Below are 19,275 nucleotides of genomic sequence, written 5' to 3' on the forward strand. Positions count from 1 at the left end.
AGAGCCAAGAGGCTGGGGTGGTTGATTCAGATCTCCTGTCAGCCATAAACTCCATAGGTGGCTTTGCCCCCCCCCACTGCAATATGGGGGTAATAACAGCCTACATTGCAAAGCTGTTGTAAGGCTTACTGAGATATTGTATGGGAAATAAATACTGAAAACTATGTAAATTTTAAATTGTTGTTTCGTTGTTTCCCTGTTTTTGTGATCAGCTGCCTTGGGTGCCCCTACTGGGCAGAAAGGCAGTTACCTAAACTAACAAACAAATATTATTTTGAAGTGAATGGAAAAGAGCATGCTTCTGCCGAAGGGTGCTTAGGTTGAGAACCATCTGTATTATTAGAAATTAAAAGCTGTAGTGTCAAAGTAGCTTTATCAGTTTCAGTAATCCTCAGTCAAAGGATGTGCTGGCCAGTTTCTTCCAGAGTTTTGCTCACCACATACCGAATTAAATGTTTCACTGTAATCTATGAGGACCATGTTAATTTCTTGAAATTCTGAATTTCCTGCGATTTATTTCCTGCAACTCATATTCAACCATTCACATTCCTTGGCCCGGGCATGTTTGTATCCCATCTATTTACCAACCTTTACACAGAATTGCTCGCTATCAGGATAACCACAATTCTGTATGGTATCTTATTGGGGTAAAGGATTCATTGAGAAGAGTGTTGATTCCACCCTGTCCCTTGGAACTGCAGACCCAAGTCAGCAGAGCTTTTGGGTACTTCCTCCTTGAACACCTCTTCCAAGATCCTTGATGACCTTGTCACAACAGCTTTAAAATTACAATAATCCTGGCACCACTCCGTAAGAAGTCAGGAAGCAATGCAGCCTTCCCATTTTTGCTTCCATCTGTGCTAACTCATGTGAGGGATATTGTGAACTTCTCACAAGGCCTATTTTTGTGTTGAGCGTCTTGGCAATTTGGTTGCAAGTTCAAAAGCAACAGCATTTTTAATAGTTTTGCATCCGCTCAGTGGGAGCATTAGGCATGACAGCTGGCTGGGTGGTGGCTGCCAATGTTTGCTTGAACCCAAACCCCAGATTTTTCAAGGGTATCCATTTGCATGTATCTAAGCTACAAAATATATGCATTGCCATTTACAAACAAAATGGTTACTGTGTGTGCTGTGCTCTTCAGGTGCGTGAGATAGGAGCACCAGAAACCTAACACCTGAAAAGACCTTTAGGGGAAAGTCAGGGTACAAAGGGCACATTTTGATAGAGGTTGGATCATTTTAGATTGCTTCTGCCATTTTCTTCATATACTGGATGTGTAAACATATTCTCCTAAATGAATTGGCTCAGAGTGGTAAGCTGCAGTACTGGAGTCCAAGCTCTGCTCACAACCTGAGTTCGGTCCTGGCAGAAGTCGGTTTCAGGTAGCCCGCTCAAGGTTGACTCAGCCTTCCATCCTTTCGAGTCGGTAAAATGAGTAGTCAGCTTGCTGGGGGTAAAGTGTGGATGACTGTGGAAGGCACTGGCAAACCACCCTGTAAACATAGTCTGCCTAGTAAACGTCATGATGTCACAATACCCCATGGGTCAGTAATGACCTGGTACTTGCACAGGGGACTGCCTTTACCTTTTTGAATGAAATGAACTTTCCTTTTTTCTTTCCAGCCTAATCTCACATTCCCTGTCTTTTATGGGCTTACTTCTTCAGCTGTGTTCACACGTGTATGTATTGCAACACTGGTTCCATTGTGAACCAAAGGTCTGGTGGAGACAAAACCCAAAGAACTACCTCTGTCAGATTCAATTTCAGGAGCATTATGAGCTCAACAAGCTTCTACAGGGGCTGCCAAAGTTAATGCATCTCAAATCTGTGTCTTGGACCAACGCCACGTTAGTAATGGCACTTAGCACAATGTGTGCATTTATGTGGTTACTGGGTGTTTTCTATCTGAATGGAACAGGGCCATACATATTTTGACTCCTGAAGCAAAATAAACTTGGGCGAACTTCCGGACCACACGTATGGATCTCTTAACCTCCGGAGAAGTTGCCAGTTTGACGTCAGACAAGTGTGAACCACTTTGTATAACAGCACAGCCTGTTTGGCCTCAAGTGCTGATTTAGTAGAAATGAAGATGTCCACATTGATGGAAAGGTTCCTTCCTCGGTATCGGACCTTTAGTATCAAAGGCTTCTGAACACCACTCGGGCTGCGTCTTAATTTTTTCAGAAAGGAGAAGTGGGGACCAGCAAGGGTTTCACGGAGGAAATCCCATCTCCACCCTCCCCACCCACCCCACTTGCTTACTGAGCCCAGGCATGGGTCCCTGCCCATCCTGGCCCAGAGTGGCTCCTGTACTCCGCCACCATGGGGCCTAGAGCAATTCCTGGACTTTGCTGCAGCCAGGTCCAGAGCGGATCTCTGTGTCCTCCAGGATACAGGGCTAAGTAGGTTGTCTGTGTGGTGTAATATAATTACAGGAGCCAAGTATAATTACACCTGCGCCTCTCCTTGTTTGGGGCTTGGCTAGGCGCTGCCCTCTGCCTCGCATGGGGCCTTCCTGGCCACCGTCCTCTCCCTCAACTCATGTGGGGCTTGGCTGGGCGCCGTCCTCTGCTTCACGTGGGGCTTGGCTGAGCTGGGTGCCGCCTGCCTTGCCTCGTCTTGCGCGGGGCTCATCTGGGCACTGCCAGCAGCCTCATCTCGTCTCCAGTGGGGCTCAGCTGTGCCAGGCACCATCTGCCTCACCCCTTCTGGTGTGGGGCTCGGCCGGGTATCGCCATCTGCCTCGCCTCTTCTTGTACGGGGCTCGACCAGGCCAGGTGTCGGAGTCTGCTTTGGACGGGCTGGACGTCAGAGTCTGCCTTGCACTGCCACCACCTCCATCTTGCCTCATTGTGCCAGTCTGCTGCGGGCCAGGCTCTGTCTGTCCTGCCTCACCGCAGGCTGGCAAGGCATCCCCTCTCCCACCTTGTACATGGCTGGGTTGGATTCAGCCCTTTTGTCAGAAGGCTGAATCCAGATGTGGGTGGGATGGCCATCAGCATATTGGGAGGCATCCAGGTGCTCTTAATGGTCAATCTTCGTCCTGCCTGTGGAGTAAAATTAGGCTGAGAATGTCTAATTGGCCAAAGGTCACTCAGTGAGTTTCCAGGGCAGAACGAGGACTCGAGATCCTTGTCGAAAACTCTAACCACTACACCACACTAGCTTTTGTGGGGTGGCTGCTGTTGAATGTTAGCAAGCAGACATGCCTAGGTGATGATATCAAATCACCCCATGAGTCCTCCTTCAAAGGCCAAAACAGAACTGAAGAGGGACCTGTCCCCTCCTCCTGCCTTTTACTGACAGAAACCAAGCCTTCTATGGTTGCCTAGCAACAGCCACTGAGGGCATCTGTTTCTTAAAGCTACAGGCACTCCTATTATTTGGGTTTTTTTTAAAAAAAAAAAAAACACCCATGTTTGCTTGTTTTTATATTTCAGATTTTTCTGCAAACCTGGGGCATTTTTCAGGTTTGTAGAAAGATCCATCTTGCCTGTTAACAGCTCCACTCACCAGATTTAAGTATCCTCAGATTTGGCTGACTTCACTATTAGTATATAGATGAAGATGATAGTATTAAAGCCACAGTAGGCATGCTAGAAAAAGAGAGAAGACAGACATAATATTCAGCGAATTCAAAGCTCTCTGAATGTGCCTTTACAACTGTCAGGTGAATACATCAGCGAAGGGTTTTGACCTTCCTTGCTCACTCCCTTACTCACTGTCTCCTCGTCTTCCACTGCAGCAGCAACAAGAGATTTAATCAAGTGTCCTGCAGCTGGGTGCCTCAGCCAACTATTTTATTAATTCTCCGGAGCTGAAGCAGAAAGATATAGAGGAGATGGCAACAGCAGCAGTGAGGAATGGCCAGAGAAGGGCAAAACGAAGGAGTTTCAGCCAGAACTACTCCCACATGAAAATGATTTTCTGTGTAGCTCTTATTGCTACTGTGAATGCAGAGGTAATCCCAGTGGTAACAGAGCATAAACACAGGAGTTTCCCCAGCACTTTCCTTGCCAGAGCACACAATGGCTGCTGTTCCCAGCATTACCACCAGAGGGCTTATTTCAGGCTTTTTAAAAGGTAAAGGTCCCCTGTGCAAGCACCGGGTCATTCCTGACCCATGGGGTGACGTCACATCCCGACGTTTCCAAGGCAGACTTTGTTTGCGGGGAGGTTTGCCAGTGCCTTCCCCAGTCATCTTCCCTTTACCCCCAGCGAGTTGGGTCCTCATTTTACTGACCTCGGAAGGATGGAAGGCTGAGTCAACCTTGAGCCGGCTACCTGAAACCGACTTCCGTCGGGATCGAACTCAGATCGTGAGCAGAGCTTTTGACTGCAGTACTGCAGCTTAACACTCTGCGCCACGGGGCTCCTGTGTGGAGCTTTTTAAAAATCAGTAATTGACAGATCACTACTGCACAATAACATTATAATCTATCGCAACACTGTAGAAGTTCCCAGCTTTTATTTTTTCAGAGCAAGTCTCTGTCACTTTTTGTTGCCAAATTACAATAGGGGAAATGTAAGACCTGCACATTTAACCTTATAATTGTGTAACAAAAATGGTTAATCCCTCTGGTGGGGGGAAATGGCAACTGTGGGGGCTGAGGTAAGAACAAATGAACGCATGAAGCTAGGGCTGTTGATTCGGTTCGTCCCGAACCAAAAAACAGCCGAATTTTCCCCGATTTGGCTGTTTTTCAGTTCGGACGAACCGAACTCAAATAAGGCGGGAAACGGGGGGAGCCGAATTCGCCGACTTCGGGGGTTCGGCAAATAAATTCGGCAGATTCAGGGTTCCCCCCCCTTCATGGGGCTTCCATGAAGGTGCGGGGGGGCCCTTTAAACAGATCGGCGCCTTCCAGCTGGTTGACAACCCCGGGTTGGAAATATTGTCCAAATGCAGTTGACATGCTTGAGGTTGTGGTACTCTGGTTTAACAAACATTGTAGTTAAAAGAGTGAGTTCTGATAGAATGATCTGCCCTCATTCTTGGGACAGGTTAAGTTGTATTCTTTAGGAATTAAAAGTGTTATAATTCATTGTTTGAGTTCGCAATAACCAATCCCATATCAGGATATCATGTGATGGAGGACTTGGGAAGGTACTAAAGAGCTTTGGAGAATACCTGTTATGAATCCCATACTGATCTCGCTGGCTCAGTGGTAGAGCATCTGCTTGGCATGCAGAAGGTCCCAGGTTCAATCCCTTGCATCTCCAGTTAAAGGGACTAGGCAAATAAGTGATGTGAGACCCCTGGAAATCTGCTGCCGATCTGAGTAGACAATACTGACTTTGATGGACCAAGGGGCTGATTCAGTATAAGGCAACTTCATGTGTTCATAACATTATCTTTAGTAAAAATATGGATCAAATTGATTTTTGTTACAACAATGACTGCAATAACAAACCACAATTTGTTTCTGACACGGATGAAATTGAAGTCCTGAGGCCACAGCATAAAACCGTGGTTTAGAATCACTGGCAAGAAACAAACCACAGTTTGTTAAAGTGCCCATATTTGGATGTTTCATCAAACTGCTGTTAGATTGAAGACTTCCTAAACCAGGGTGTCCTTAAATATTGGTTTGGTATCTTGGGAGGAGCCCCGTGGTGCAGAGTGTTAAGCTGCAGTATTGCAGTCAAAAGCTCTGCTCACGACCTGAGTTCGATCCCAACGGAAGTTGGTTTCAGGTAGCCGGCTCAAGGTTGACTCAGCCTTCCATCCTTCCGAGGTCAGTGAAAAGAGTACCCAGCTTGCTGGGGGTAAAGGGAAGATGACTGGGGAAGGCACTGGCAAACCACCCCTCAAACACCCCTCAAACAAAGACGTTTCTGCCTTGGAAACGTCGGGATGTGACGTCACCCCATGGGTCAGGAATGACCCGGTGCTTGCACAGGGGACCTTTACCTTTTATCTTGTGAGAAGGAGGTACTGTGTAAGCCTACATATTTCTGGCTAGTTCTTATCACAAGTAAATTATGCTTTGTTTGTGACATCTGAGTGCAGCCAGTGAGTTTTTGTAAGGTTTTGTTGAGAATATCTCCTTACAACAGAATATCATTGCTGTGAGTGTACTCTGAAAATAGGTGCATGGGCCTCTAGCAAAATGTCAGAAAAGTTGCTTTTGAAATAGTAGCATTGATGTATTGGAAGATTGCTGTTTTATAAAAGGTTAGGAAAGCAATGTGTTAGAAGCTAATGAATGGTCTATGCGTGCCCTGTGTTTTTAGTTCTAAGGAAGCTGAGTGGGTCTAGATCTGATGGGAACCCCATTGAAGCTTCTTTGAGTTTTCAAAAGGAAGACATATAAAAGCCTACATAGAGCCATAAATGTTCACTTTTTTAAAAACTAGCCTACCTAACCACTCATATTTGCAGTCCATAAGGGGGGGGGCATCCAACTGTGATCCATTAGGGGGAATGTCCAGCTTTTGATAAACTTCCCTGCCCTGGTCACCTGGAGGAGCTTCTTACTCACCAAAGATGACTAACATGCTAGTAGAATTATACCATAGGATTGTACTGTAAGTGTGAAGAAAGCATCATTAACAGTGTCTTGGCTGAAAACCCTAAAGGGTTGCCATAAGTTGGCTGCCACTTGATGGCCAAAAAATGACAGTCAGATATTTTATGGGGCCAATTGTTCCTTTCACCTAGCAATTATGTAGGGGAGAGCATATTGAGGGTTTTGTTTATTTAGGAGAAAATGAGATAAAATATTGATGTATATAAACCAAATAAGAAAGGCTAGTGGACAAAGTAGGCCTTAACTGCCATGTGACCTCAGCAGACAATCTCCTCCCTATAAGGGTGCCAGGTCCCTCTTTGCAACCGGCGGGAGGTTTTTGGGGCGAAGCCAGAGGAGGGCAGAGTTTGGGGAGGGGAGGGAGGACATCTTGGCCATCTTCTGGGCATGGAGTATGTGTCACTGGGGGTGTGGGGGGGAGGTAGTTGTGAATTTCCTGCATTGTGCACAGGGTTGGACTAGATGACCCTGGTGGTTCCTTCCAACACTATGATTCTATGAGGGACTTCAGTGCCATAGAGTCCAACTGCCAAAGTGGCCGTTTTCTCCAGGTGAACTGATCTCTATCTGCTTGAGATCAGTTGCAATAGCAGGAGATCTCTAGCTAGTACCTGGAGGTTGGCAACCCTACCTCCCTGCCAAGACATGGTTTGCATGACTACAGATTCTGTACCTGGCAATACCTGGCAATAAGTGAACCACTCCCAGCAAAACTTTCAATGAAAACAGTTGGGGCGGAAGAAAGGCCACACAGCATGTTGGAATAACATGTGTCCACACTGGAAATGCAGGAACTTTCTGAAATCAGTTTTTATGGGGAAATGCATCCTGCAAATTTGTGGCTACAAACCAAATGTGAGATGCCACCAGAGGAAGAATTATCTTTTAAAAAAATCATATGCTAGGGGTAGACCATGCCTCTGGGAGACTGATTACTTCCCACAAATCACCAGCCATAGCAGCCATCTGTTTAAATAAGAACTTGCATGCTGGTTTCAAGTTTCATGTTAATTTGGTAAGGATGAGGCTGTGTTTGCGATGGGGGGGGGGCTTTCTAGAGGGATGTGTGCACGCATGTGTTTTAGCTGCAAGGGGGGTTAATGCTTTATTAAAATTAACTGCTTTCTTGCTTTGTACCCACCTTTGGGTCCTTGCTTTGTACCCACCTGTTCATCCTCCGGCTCAGGTTTTCTTTGTGTTGAATTATGGATTATGACTTTGAGCTTTTGCACCAATTATTTCATTTGTTCCTTACAACAGCCCGGTGAGGCTTTTGTTTCCACCTTTAAATACATTGTATATAAGCCTGGGGAGGCTTGTTTCAACTTTTCTTTACTGTATCCATTTTTTTCAGTTTGTTTGAGGCTTATACACTGTAACATTGTATACATGGTATCAGTTTGAGGTTTCCGTGTGCATTCCAACACAGATTATATGACCTCCCTCAAGCTCCTGTGCATTATTTGATGTATGCTAATTATTTGATGTTGGTGTATTAATATTGTTTTGGTTTAGAAATAATCACCCTTGCAGTTCTTTTCATACATATATCCCAATTTGGGTTTACTTTAGTTTTACTATTGAGCCACGTGCTGCCTTCTCCAACAGTACCTGGAGGTTGGCAACCCTACCACTCTGCCTTGGGTTGGAAAGGGAAATGGCAGGAGAGAAATTGCCCCAAAGAGTCTATTGGTCCCTCCCAGGTTTGGCCATGCTCTGTAGAGCTTCAGGGGAGAGGGAGGCCACTGGACTTGCCCCTGGCATGGTTGGGGCTTTTAAAATGTCTGAAGGATGGGGCCCAAGGACTACACCCAGCTCAGAAGGGAGCAGAGCAGGAGGAGGAGAAGAGTTGGTTTTTATGCCCCGCTTTTCTCTACCTTAAGGAGTCTCAAAGCAACTTACCTTCCTCTCCCCACAATAAGCACCTTGTGAGGTAGGTGAGGCTGAGAGAGAGTTCTGAGAGAACTGTGACTGGCTCAAGGTCACCCAGCGGACTTCAAGTGGAGGAGTGGGGAATCAAACCCGGTTCTCCAGATAAGAGTCAGCCGCTTTTAACCACTACACCTCGCTGGCGGTCCTTGAGCAGGGGAAGAAGAGGTGAAATAGTGCTCTATCTCTATCACACTCTGTCTGAGGCCAGTACACCTCAGGCCCTGGCACATTTAGACCCCCAAATTTTCCTTGTGTGTGTAAAGTGCCGTCAAGTTGCAGCTGACGTATGGCAACCCAGGAGGGTTTTCAAAGCAAGAGATGTTCAGAGGTGGTTTGCCATTGCCTTCCTCTGCGTAGTGACGCTAGTATTCCTTGGGAGGTCTCTCATCCAGGTACTAGCCAGGCCTGATCCTGCTTAGCTTCTGAGATCTGACGAGATCAGGCTAGCCTGGCCCATCCATGTCAGGGCCAAATGTTCCTTACACCTAGCAATTATATAGAGGAAATTGGTTCTTGTAGGTTATCCGGGCTGTGTAACCGTGGTCTTGGAATTTTCTTTCCTGATGTTTCGCCAGCAACTGTGGCAGGCATCTTCAGAGGAGTAACACTACTCTGTGTTACTACTCTGAAGATGCCTGCCACAGTTGCTGGCGAAACGTCAGGAAAGAAAATTCCAAGACCACGGTTACACAGCCCGGATAACCTACAAGAACCAATGAACTCTGACCGTGAAAGCCTTCGACAATATATAGAGGAAAAATGTTCCTTACACCCAGCAATTATATAGAGGGTCCCATTTACTCAGGAGAAAACCAGGTCAAATATTAATGTATATAAACCAAATAAGAAAGGCTAGTGAACAAAGTAGGCCTTGACTGCCTCGTGACCTCAGCAGACCAGTTTCTCCCTACCAAGACATGGTTTCCATGACTACAGAATCTGTCCCTGGCAGTAAGTGAAGAAGAAGAAGAGTTGCTTTTTTATATGCCAACTTTCTCCATGCCGGTTTGAGTCTCCCTTAAGTGGTAGAGAAAGTTGGCATATAAAAAAGCAACTCTTCTTCTTTACAACGGTTGCCTTTGTAAGGCACAATTTAAATGTGATGCTGGAAGCAAGAACTTACCTGTGTGATGCTGGACGTGCCCAGCGTCTCACTGGAAACTGGCCCCTGCATGTGGCGTCCTCAAGTGGTAGAGGAAGTTGACATATAAAAACCAACTCTTCTCCTCCTCCTCCTCCTCCCTCCTCCCCAGGAGAAAAGCAGACTATAAATATCTAAATAATGATAACAACATGTAGTTCTGCTTCAAGCAGCAAACTAGAGCCCCTGGTTTAAATCTTGCCTTGGTCACAAACTCATTAGAAGCTCTTGCGGAAGTCACTCAGCTTTAATCCGCTACCCACATCTATAACTCAGGGATACCAACTCTGACCTTGGTTTTTGTCAGGATTACCGAGATGATATAGTCTGGGCCTTCCAAAGAACTGGATAAACGCTAAGTGTTATTCCTTTTGTATTCCCAATTAAGCGCAAGCAAACACGCCCACTGCTGAACAGCTAACGTTCTGGCAGTTCGACATCCATTAGGAAGAACCTCCCTCTTGTTCCACGGGTTTCACTCCCTTCCCTGCACGCTTTCTGCACGTCATTACATTATTTAACAAGGCATTTTGCCACAGAACACTGAACAGATGTATCTTAGGAACCGCATTTAGGTCAAAAACTTAACTGTTTCTTTTCATAAACGAGAAGTCTAGGAACAAGTAGATCAAGTGATTTCCCAGCTACAGAAACATGTAATTCACCAATTAGACTGAAATGTATTTAGATCAGCTTACAGTTGCACGGATGGAGAGATTAAATGCTAGAAAATGTCAAACGCACTAGACAGCCGAAGGGGGTTAGAGGGAGCAGTCCTGTGTTAGGAAAGGGAATGAAAGAGCGATGGAGATATTTACTTAATTGATCAGATCAGATTAAAATGCGGCCCTCATATCTGAGAAGTCCTCGACTGATTTATCACATTAAATCCTTAATCACCTAATCTAAAACAAAATCGATTGCATTAATAATGTTTTTTCCCCCACTTTTCAATATCAAGATCTTTGTTCAGGGACTTTTAAAAAAAATCCTCCATTATACAAAAATAGAGAGGCAGCTTGTTCACATCTTGACAGAGTAGTTTTCTAATTCAGGAAAAACAAAAGTCACAGAAGAAATGGACAGACAAAGCCAAATCTCTAGCTTGCTGTGAAGTCACCTTGCCGATTTTGTAGGTACAGGATCGCCTAGAAGGCACTTTAGTAAACAGTGTGCATCTTTTTTCATTTTAATCATTTCTTCTGTAGTTCTGTGATCAATGGCACTGCAATATCCCCTCTTCCTTTCTGTTTTGCAAACGATACTTCTCAAGCAGTATGATAAAAACAAAGGGACAGGGGATATTACAGTACCTACGGTTAGAGGACCACAGAATAAATGATTAAATATTTTATTGCAAGATGATGTAGATTTATTAAAGTGATTACGTGGATCAGGGCTTGCGTTATTTTATACAAAGAATATAAAGAGAGCACACAGCACTGTTGCTCAATTGCAAAATGGCAAAAAATGCTGGCACCATTGCCACTTATTAGCCACAGGGGGGCAGCAGCATTAAATACTGTATATGTGCATTCTGTATGATGAAAGAAAGAAAGAAAGAAAGAGAAAGAAAGAAAGAAAGAAAGAATCTATCCTATCTCTCCAACTTATCATTGTAGGCTAATCTGAAAGTAAATTGAGCTCCTAACCCAAAATATCAATATGAATATTTCTATGTATGTTACCAAAGGAAATGAAAACTCGATATATTGGATCTCGGAGTGAAATCTGTTTTACATTTCTAATTATGATGGTGCTCAAATCTAATGGGGAAATTAGGAATGCATGTTTGTATTAAAATATACATTTCCTGGTGGCTCTTTGTGGAGTATTGTAATTCACATATGTTGGGGTTGATGCCTCGATACATAAAACTTATGGGAAACTTAGAACTTCAACAGGCTAATTTCACATCCTTAAAACAGGCTCCCCCAGTGACCCCCTACTCCATGCCCACAAATACAACTTTAAGACCACAAATGTGACTCAGAATGAAACCACCTTCTCCCTCACAATAAACACGTGCACACAGACAAAGCTGAGAATGGGGAAAGGAATGAAGGGGAAAGAGGCAAGGATAGGGAGGGAAAGAGGTGAATACTACCTAATCCAAGGTGAGTGAGAAGCTGAGAACTGCAGCCAAGTCCAATGTGAAGCACCTGCAGAACAGTTGATGGGGTGTTGAGGTAATGGAAGAAACCTGGCAAAACTTTCACGGACCTGAGCTAGCTATTTTATTTATTTATTTATCATTCTTATAACCCACTCTACCCCGGCAGCCCGGGCTCAGAACAGCTCACATACACTATCAAAATACAATAGAACTATAAATTCACATAAAAAAACTAACATATTAAAATCAGAATTACAAATGGCGCATAGAGTTATCATATAAGGCCACAGTATTTGGCCTGCAGGCAGTTATTCTGCAGCAGCGGATAAAGTAGGGAGGCCAGCATTTATAGTAGAACCGTAGCTGACCTCAACTATAGGCCATGTGGGGAGACTCCATCGTTTGGCGTGGGACCAAAATTTCCCAGGATCAGGATTGGTCCCAGAAATAAAGTTTGAATTTGACTGAGCAGTTGGATGGTAACTGCCACCAAAGTCGGCGGGAAGAGTAGGAAGTGACACCTGACATTAGCCTGTCAACAAAGAACAGGGGGATTGAAATTAAGGTAAATTGTCCTTTTCATGGCCCATCCTGTGTGGATCAGGATATCAGGCTCTATTTGAACAATAGCTGGATTGGAGGTGATACTTTCCCCATCAACTGGAAATGGCCCATTTTGATGAAGCATCCCGTGAAGCAGGGGATATGATCGTATTATGCATGCCTAGGAGGGTACATAAATGCTTTATGCATCTGGTCTCCATGCGGTAATGTGCTCTGGATATGGCCGGCCAGATGTCCACTCTCTGAAACTCATCCCAAGGATCGCCATTGCACTTCAGGCTTTCAAGGGGGTGCCCTTCAAAACAACTAAGTGGAGGACTGCGGATCAAATTGGGGTGTCTCAACTGAGGAGAGGACAGGCCTTACGAAAGGTCACAGGCGACATCATAAAGCAGGGTCATGAAAAACGACTTCACATCCTGCCCCTTGCCTCCTCTGGCAAGGGCTCCATTGGTGGCTCTATCGATGGAATTGCCGTAGATCGAGGTTCCTACATTATCCGTAACAGCTTGTATACGAGAGAGAAGCTGCTCTTTGCTGGACCTCTGGGCCGGGTTTCCATTGTCATTTATACCAGTATGGTCTCTCTGCCTTGATCCCCTCACATAAAGAACCAGACAAATAAAACCTATTGCAGACAATAATATGTGCAGTAGCCTTTAGGGGTTCGGAAAGACAATTTTAATTTCGTTGAATGGTACTTCGTGGACATATCTGCTATTCAGAACTAATTTGGTACTTACTTTGTTTTCCTTACTTTCAGAGGTTAAGAGGTGCGCATGTAATTTTTGCAAGACGGGCGATGAGAGAAAGTGTTGGCATACAGCTGTCTGGTAGCAGCGTGACAAAGCGGCTAGAGAGTGTTACACTGTGATCAGCGAGATCCAGGTTCAAATTCTTACTCAGCCATGAAATTCACGTGGTTGCCTTGGCCCCGCCCCTCTCTCTTTCTCGCTCAGGCTTGCCTACCTTACAATGTTGTCTTAAGAACAAAATGAAGAGCAGACAACCATGTACAATGTCCTAAACCTCTTGGAGAACAGCAGATTAAAAAGTAAAAAATAAATAGGCGGCAGGGACCAGGGAACATGTGGGTTGAGACATTATTGTTTTAAACATAACTTCCACTGTTCTCCCAAACTTCCTTTGTTCTTCCCCTTGTACATCTATCATTTCATGGATTTAAAAAAAAATATTTTAAAGAAACAACAAGCAGTTGTATCATGTAGTAAATCAGAGAGGCTAACTATATGCCTCAGTGGTTTTTTTTTCTCCTTTCCAGTTGCATCCTCAAAAAGAAACATATGCCTCCCAGAAATATCACTTTCACATGCTGTGACAGCTGTGTTAGCTAAGCATATTTCTGGGTTTTCTTTAATCCTTATATAATTAGTTTCCATGTCTTTTAATAATTCACATTTGCTGTCTTCAGAGGTGTGGTTCCCTCAAATACAGTTCTGACTCTCCTTTAGCTGTTTTGATTTTTATGTTGTCTGTTCCCTTTGTGGAATATACGATGTAGAATGGTGTTCTAAGAAGACAATTAACGTGTCTGTTTTAAACGTGGATGTGAAATCTGCCCCCAGCTACACAGTCAGGTTAGTGTTTGTCTAACGTGAGTTATAATAGCCTGATGTTACTACCCCACATCTCATCCCTGCCCCGCTTTGGTTATTATACAACAAATTGTCATAATTCGCTACTTAATTATATTCTTCCATTTGCATCTCACCTTTGTGATTGTCTGCATCCATGTGCCTCTTGTCTGTGTAGTCACAGTTCAGAAAATTGCCCGACTAGGTTGATAAGGTAAAGGTCCCCTATTCAAGCACTGGGTCATTTCTGACCCATGGGGTGATGTCAAATTCTGACATTTACTAGGCAGACTGTTTACGGGGTGGTTTTCCAGTGCCTTCCCCAGTCATCTTCCCTTTACCCCCAGCAAGCTCATTTGACCGACCTCGGAAGGATGGAAGGCTGAGTCAACCTTGAGCCGGCTACCTGAAACCAACTTCCGTCGGGATCGAACTCAGGTCGTGAGCAGAGCTTGGACTGCAGTACTGCAGCTTACCACTCTGCGCCACGGGGCTTGGTATGACTAGGTTGATACACCCAAGGAAACGTGGACTTGTGTTTCTCTGATGTACACAGATCCCTGTTCTACAATCCTCTTTTGAAAGGGAGTTCTGAAAGCATGGGAACCCACTGTTCTACAGGAGGAAGTCAAGCATTCAGCTTCTAGATCTTTGGGTTGTGAATATGACTTTCAGTGTGGGCTTATGAATGCGTTCCTTTGGTCTGCACAAGTTGTACTTTTTTATGTACTTCTGTTTACATAACTAGCAGTGTGATTTATTGATTTGTTGATTTGCATGAAAGGTGACCCTCTGGGGTATGTAAGGGTGCAATTCAGTGATGGATTTAGGTGGTCCATTTGCATCACAGACTCAACATATAGTGACTGCAACCACACGGAGAATGTCCGGCTACACACCAAGCAAATTTTGTCCTGATTCTGCAGCTGGTTGAAAGTGTGTGATTGCAGAGGTGTGGTCATATGGACCTTACCAAATAGCCACACATTACAAGTGACCAGTTCACCATTAGCTTGAAATGAACACACATGCTGGGGTGTGTGTTAAGCACTTCTCAGTTTCATAAAATCGACTAGTCTTTAGTTAGTTTGCGACAAACTTTTGTCCTATTGATTTCAACAGGATTTGTACACAACTAACTTTTTCTGGATCAGGGTTGTGGAGTTTTGAGTTAGGCGCCACAAAGCCAGAGGTCATCTGAATCTGCTCATCATCAAAAGGAGTGAAGGCAGACCACTCTGGTGGATGAGGATGAGAGGAGCCAGTTGTCGGGATGGGAGGAGGAGGAGAAGAAAAATTGGTTTTTATACCCCGTTTTTCTCTATCTTTAAGGAGTCTCAAAGCCAGGTTACAATTGCCTTCCCTTCCCCTCCCCACAACAGACACCTTTTAAGGTAGGTGAGGCTGAGAGAGTTGGGAGAGAACTGTGTCTAGCCCAAGGACACCCAGCAGGCTTCATGTGGAGGAGTGGTGAATTGAACACGGTTCTCCAGATTAGAGTCCGCCACTCTTAAGCACGACACTACACTAGCTGTTCTCTGCCATAGAGCACTGCCAGAAACTTCCCTATATGTAGATATGTGACACAGTAAAATAGAAGATTATAGTGTAATGTGATTTATGTATATCAAGGTTAGATATGAAATGACATTGCAAATCTGCAAGAGTAAATTTTGTGTGCCATTTAGGTGAACAGCCAAAGTCTTACATTGCTACTTGATGTCAGCCCGTCAATGCCAGGTGATTGTATCGTGTCAGCTTTGCGTAGTGAATAACTTTATCTGTGTGTGATTAAAAGATGCCGTTTATCACTCCAGGGGAAATAATTTAAAATGAGTGTTTTGTCTTGTATGGTAAGTGATGTCTGAGCATGAGAAGGTGCCTTCAAACAAAATATTCTCCAACTCAGGGGCACTAAAAGTTTTTGGCCTGAGGGCTACACCATCTGGTATTCAGAGACAGAGGTCCCTGGACTTGAATTTGTCGACTGCTGTGAGCTCAGCAGCTAACCATTTTCAAAGCAAATGGCCCTTGCCACATCTTGTAGTAGTGTACTCCAGACATTAATTCTGTTCTGTGTTAAATAGTATTTTCTTTTTGTGTGTTCTGACTGCCAGTTCATTTCCTTGGGTCTCTCTCAGTTCTGTTCCAAGAAGAGAAGAAAAACTTCTTTCCTTCTTCTCCATACCATTCATAAGGTGCTTGTGTCCCGGATGAAAAGGGTCCGTGGGTTGGCATTGACTCACAGGCTGTAGTTTGCTCCCCCCCCCCCAGTCTAGCCAAATCAATGTGCTAGAAACATTTCTTGTAATCCTAGAACTGTGGTATTGTTTTAAACAAGTGTGAAATGGTAGATGAATAGCCAATGGCTGCTAAATCTAGGGAAAGGATGTCTTAAACTGGCTGATTGCATTTTTAAAAAATATGTATATATATTGTAATCCTGCTTGAGTCTCAGCAAGAAAGATGGGCTATTATACAAGTAGTAAATAAACATATTTATCTATATTAAAAAGTAATGTGAGAACTGGATGGAGAGATAGCTGTAGACTCAAGGATAGCTGTACCTTTTGCTCTGTGTTAGCAAATGTACGTCTTGTTAAGATATGGATTTTTCATGGTTTAATCTTTCCCTCTTCAGCAAATGTGCGAGTTAACATAAATTTAGTGAATAAAAAAATATGCCGTGGTCATTTGTGGAAGCCATTCAGATTTAAAATGTCACACCGATGTCTCCTTTATTTACAGTGCTTTGCTGTTCGATCTTTGGGATGGGTCGAAATGGCAGAGGAAGATCTGGCCCCTGGAAAAAGCAGCGTCGCTGTAAACAATTGTATCCGGCAGCTCTCCTACTGCAAGAATGATATTCGAGACACAGTTGGCATTTGGGGAGAGGTAAGCAGTTTTTCCTCCTCTTTCCTAGCGGCACCTGCTGGTACTTCCAAATGCAGGAAAGAGCGACTGCAGGCGGATGAACCTCTACAACCACCTGTAGTGACTCTGAGAACCAGGGATCACTACAGGTGCATTGGGGCTTCAGTGCATGTGTTTCCTGGTTAAGAGGATGGTGTGTTTTCTGTTCCTTTAGAAGAAGTGCCCTGCTCGATCAGACCAAAGGTCCACCTGGCCATGTTTTCTGTTTCTAACTGTGGCTAATAAGCAAGAGCCAGAATCCCCTGTCATTTGACCCCACCATCCTTCTTCTCCATACCATTCATAAGGATGGATCCCACCAATTGTTTCCATGCACGAAAGGAGATTTCCATGCATGAAAGGTGATTTCCACCTTCCCCCCCCCCCTTGCACAGCAGACCTCCACTACCCTTCCTGCTGTTCCTGGGGGTCCTCTTTCTCCCTGGAGCAACAGCATTTCAAGAGAGCATTTTGAGCTTTAGCAGAAGCGGGGAGACAAGATGTTGAAATTTTCAGGACCAAAGCCATTTTGTGATGGCAGACTGGGCCATACCACTTCAGATGGGGTGTGTGTGTTCATGTTCTGTTGTTTGTTCTGAGGTTAGTGTGTTTCTAAGTAGTTTGGTGTGTGTGTTTTGTAAACTGGTTTGAGCCCTAAGTTTATAAATGTTTAAATAAATAGAATTCTAATAAACGTTCCCCATGCTTAAAAAACTCCCTGCAAATAAACAGTTCACATATTAGATGTCCTATTCTTTTGCCTTATTCTTTTTGCCATCAGATCGCAGCTGACTTATGGTGACCCCTTAGGGTTTTCAAGGCAAGAGATGTTTGGAGGTGGTTTTCCATTGCCTGCCTCCATGTCACAACCTTGGTATTCCTTGGAGGTCTCCCATCCAAATACTAGCCAGGGTCAACCCTGCTTAGCTTCTGAGATCTGACAAGATCAGGCTAGCCTGGACGACCCAGGTCATAGGGAAATGTTAAAATTATATAATTTCTCACCTGCAGTCTGAAGTGGTCAATTCCATTCTGCCCTCTCAGCACTTTGCTACCTCCTTTTGTTGTATGTATAGACCAGGCCTTAAGGGGGAGGCACAAAACAAAAGGAGGGACAGGTACTCAATCATTTCTGTGCTCACCAGTTCTGTCCTGTGAAAGCCCCTCTTGGCTATTTTCTTGCAGCTAGGTTGTCTTCCAGAGCCCAGTTGATTGGGTTGGGGGAGATGATAAATTACTTGGAAGGCACGTGTAGAGGAGAATGAGCAGGTGGGGAGAGGGTTAAGAGAGCCAGTGTGGTGTAGTAGTTAGGAGCGGTGGACTCTAATCTGGAGAACCCGGTTTGATCCCCCACTCCTCCACACGAAGCCAGCTGGGTGACTTTGGGCCAGTCACAGTTCTCCAGAACTCTCTCAGCCCCACCTACCTCCCAAGGTGTCTGTTGTGGGGAGAGGAAGGGAAGGCAATTGTAAGCCAGTCTGATACTCCATAAAAGGTAGAGAAAGTCGACAAATAAAACCAGCCCCTCTTCTTCTTCTTAGGCAACCTCCTCCCACCTACCCATTCTCCCTTGCTAACTCCACCTATCCCCTGCCCAGAGTTAGTTTTACAAATGCCAAAACTGTGAGTTGGTTGATTAATTGCTCATTTACTGTTTGACTTCCATTAGGGAAAAGACATGTACCTTATCCTGGAGAATGACATGCTAAATTTGGTTGACCCCATGGACCACAGCATCCTTCATTCTCAGCCCATTGTAAGCATCCGCGTCTGGGGCGTAGGTCGTGACAACGGCCGGTGAGTGGACTCTTTCTTCTTGGTGTTGAAATCGGCCAGTGTACCATGCAACATGTGCTAGATAAGGGCAACGTCCTTGCAGTCAACTGAATGTGTGTCTCCGAAGAACAGATGTATCGATGTCATTTTTCTCAATCAAACAATGGTTAAAAGAGTGTAATGAAACTTCAGCAGCCCCCTTCTCACATGCGTGGCTGTACATTTACTGAATGTGTGAATGAAAATTTTATTGTATATAGCCATTAGCCATCACAATTTGCTAAAACAAATAAATAAAATACAAATACAATAGATTAGCAAGTAAAATATTAAATGGATAATGAGATGTACTAAGACATTTCAATTTAAAAGAAAAGTAGCTGCTTATTCCAATACCACGTTAGATCTTATTTTCTTTGCTGCAAGAGCAAACAAAGAGACTCTATATGATGCATATGCATCAATATCTGATAACAGAAATATAATTTTCTCTGCATCCGAATGTGTATTGATGTCAGATAATATTCCCGCCAAAAATTTAGCCCTGGGGCCTGCATACAATGGGCAAAATAGGATGTAATGAGGCAAGTCCTCCAAAGTTGAGCATCCACAAATACAAAATCTTTGATCCCTTGGTGTTCAAGAGTAACGCCCCGCCAATATAGCTGTTGCTGTAGATTTACTGGTTGAACTAATGG

General features: G+C 44.3%; 1 protein-coding gene across 4 annotated transcripts in view; it reads left to right on the plus strand.

Annotated features, from left to right (window-relative positions):
* Positions 1 to 19,275, plus strand: part of APBB2 (amyloid beta precursor protein binding family B member 2) — a 136,633-nt gene that overhangs the window by 56,267 nt on the left and 61,091 nt on the right. For all 4 annotated transcript variants that reach the window (XM_056855627.1, XM_056855628.1, XM_056855629.1 and 1 more), the window contains 2 exons: positions 16,637 to 16,783; positions 18,471 to 18,598. In XM_056855627.1, coding sequence (XP_056711605.1) covers positions 16,637 to 16,783; positions 18,471 to 18,598 — 275 coding nt within the window. The remainder of the gene's footprint in view (positions 1 to 16,636; positions 16,784 to 18,470; positions 18,599 to 19,275) is intronic.

Source organism: Euleptes europaea, chromosome 9 (genome assembly GCF_029931775.1).
Source record: "Euleptes europaea isolate rEulEur1 chromosome 9, rEulEur1.hap1, whole genome shotgun sequence".
Lineage (NCBI taxonomy): Eukaryota > Metazoa > Chordata > Lepidosauria > Squamata > Sphaerodactylidae > Euleptes > Euleptes europaea.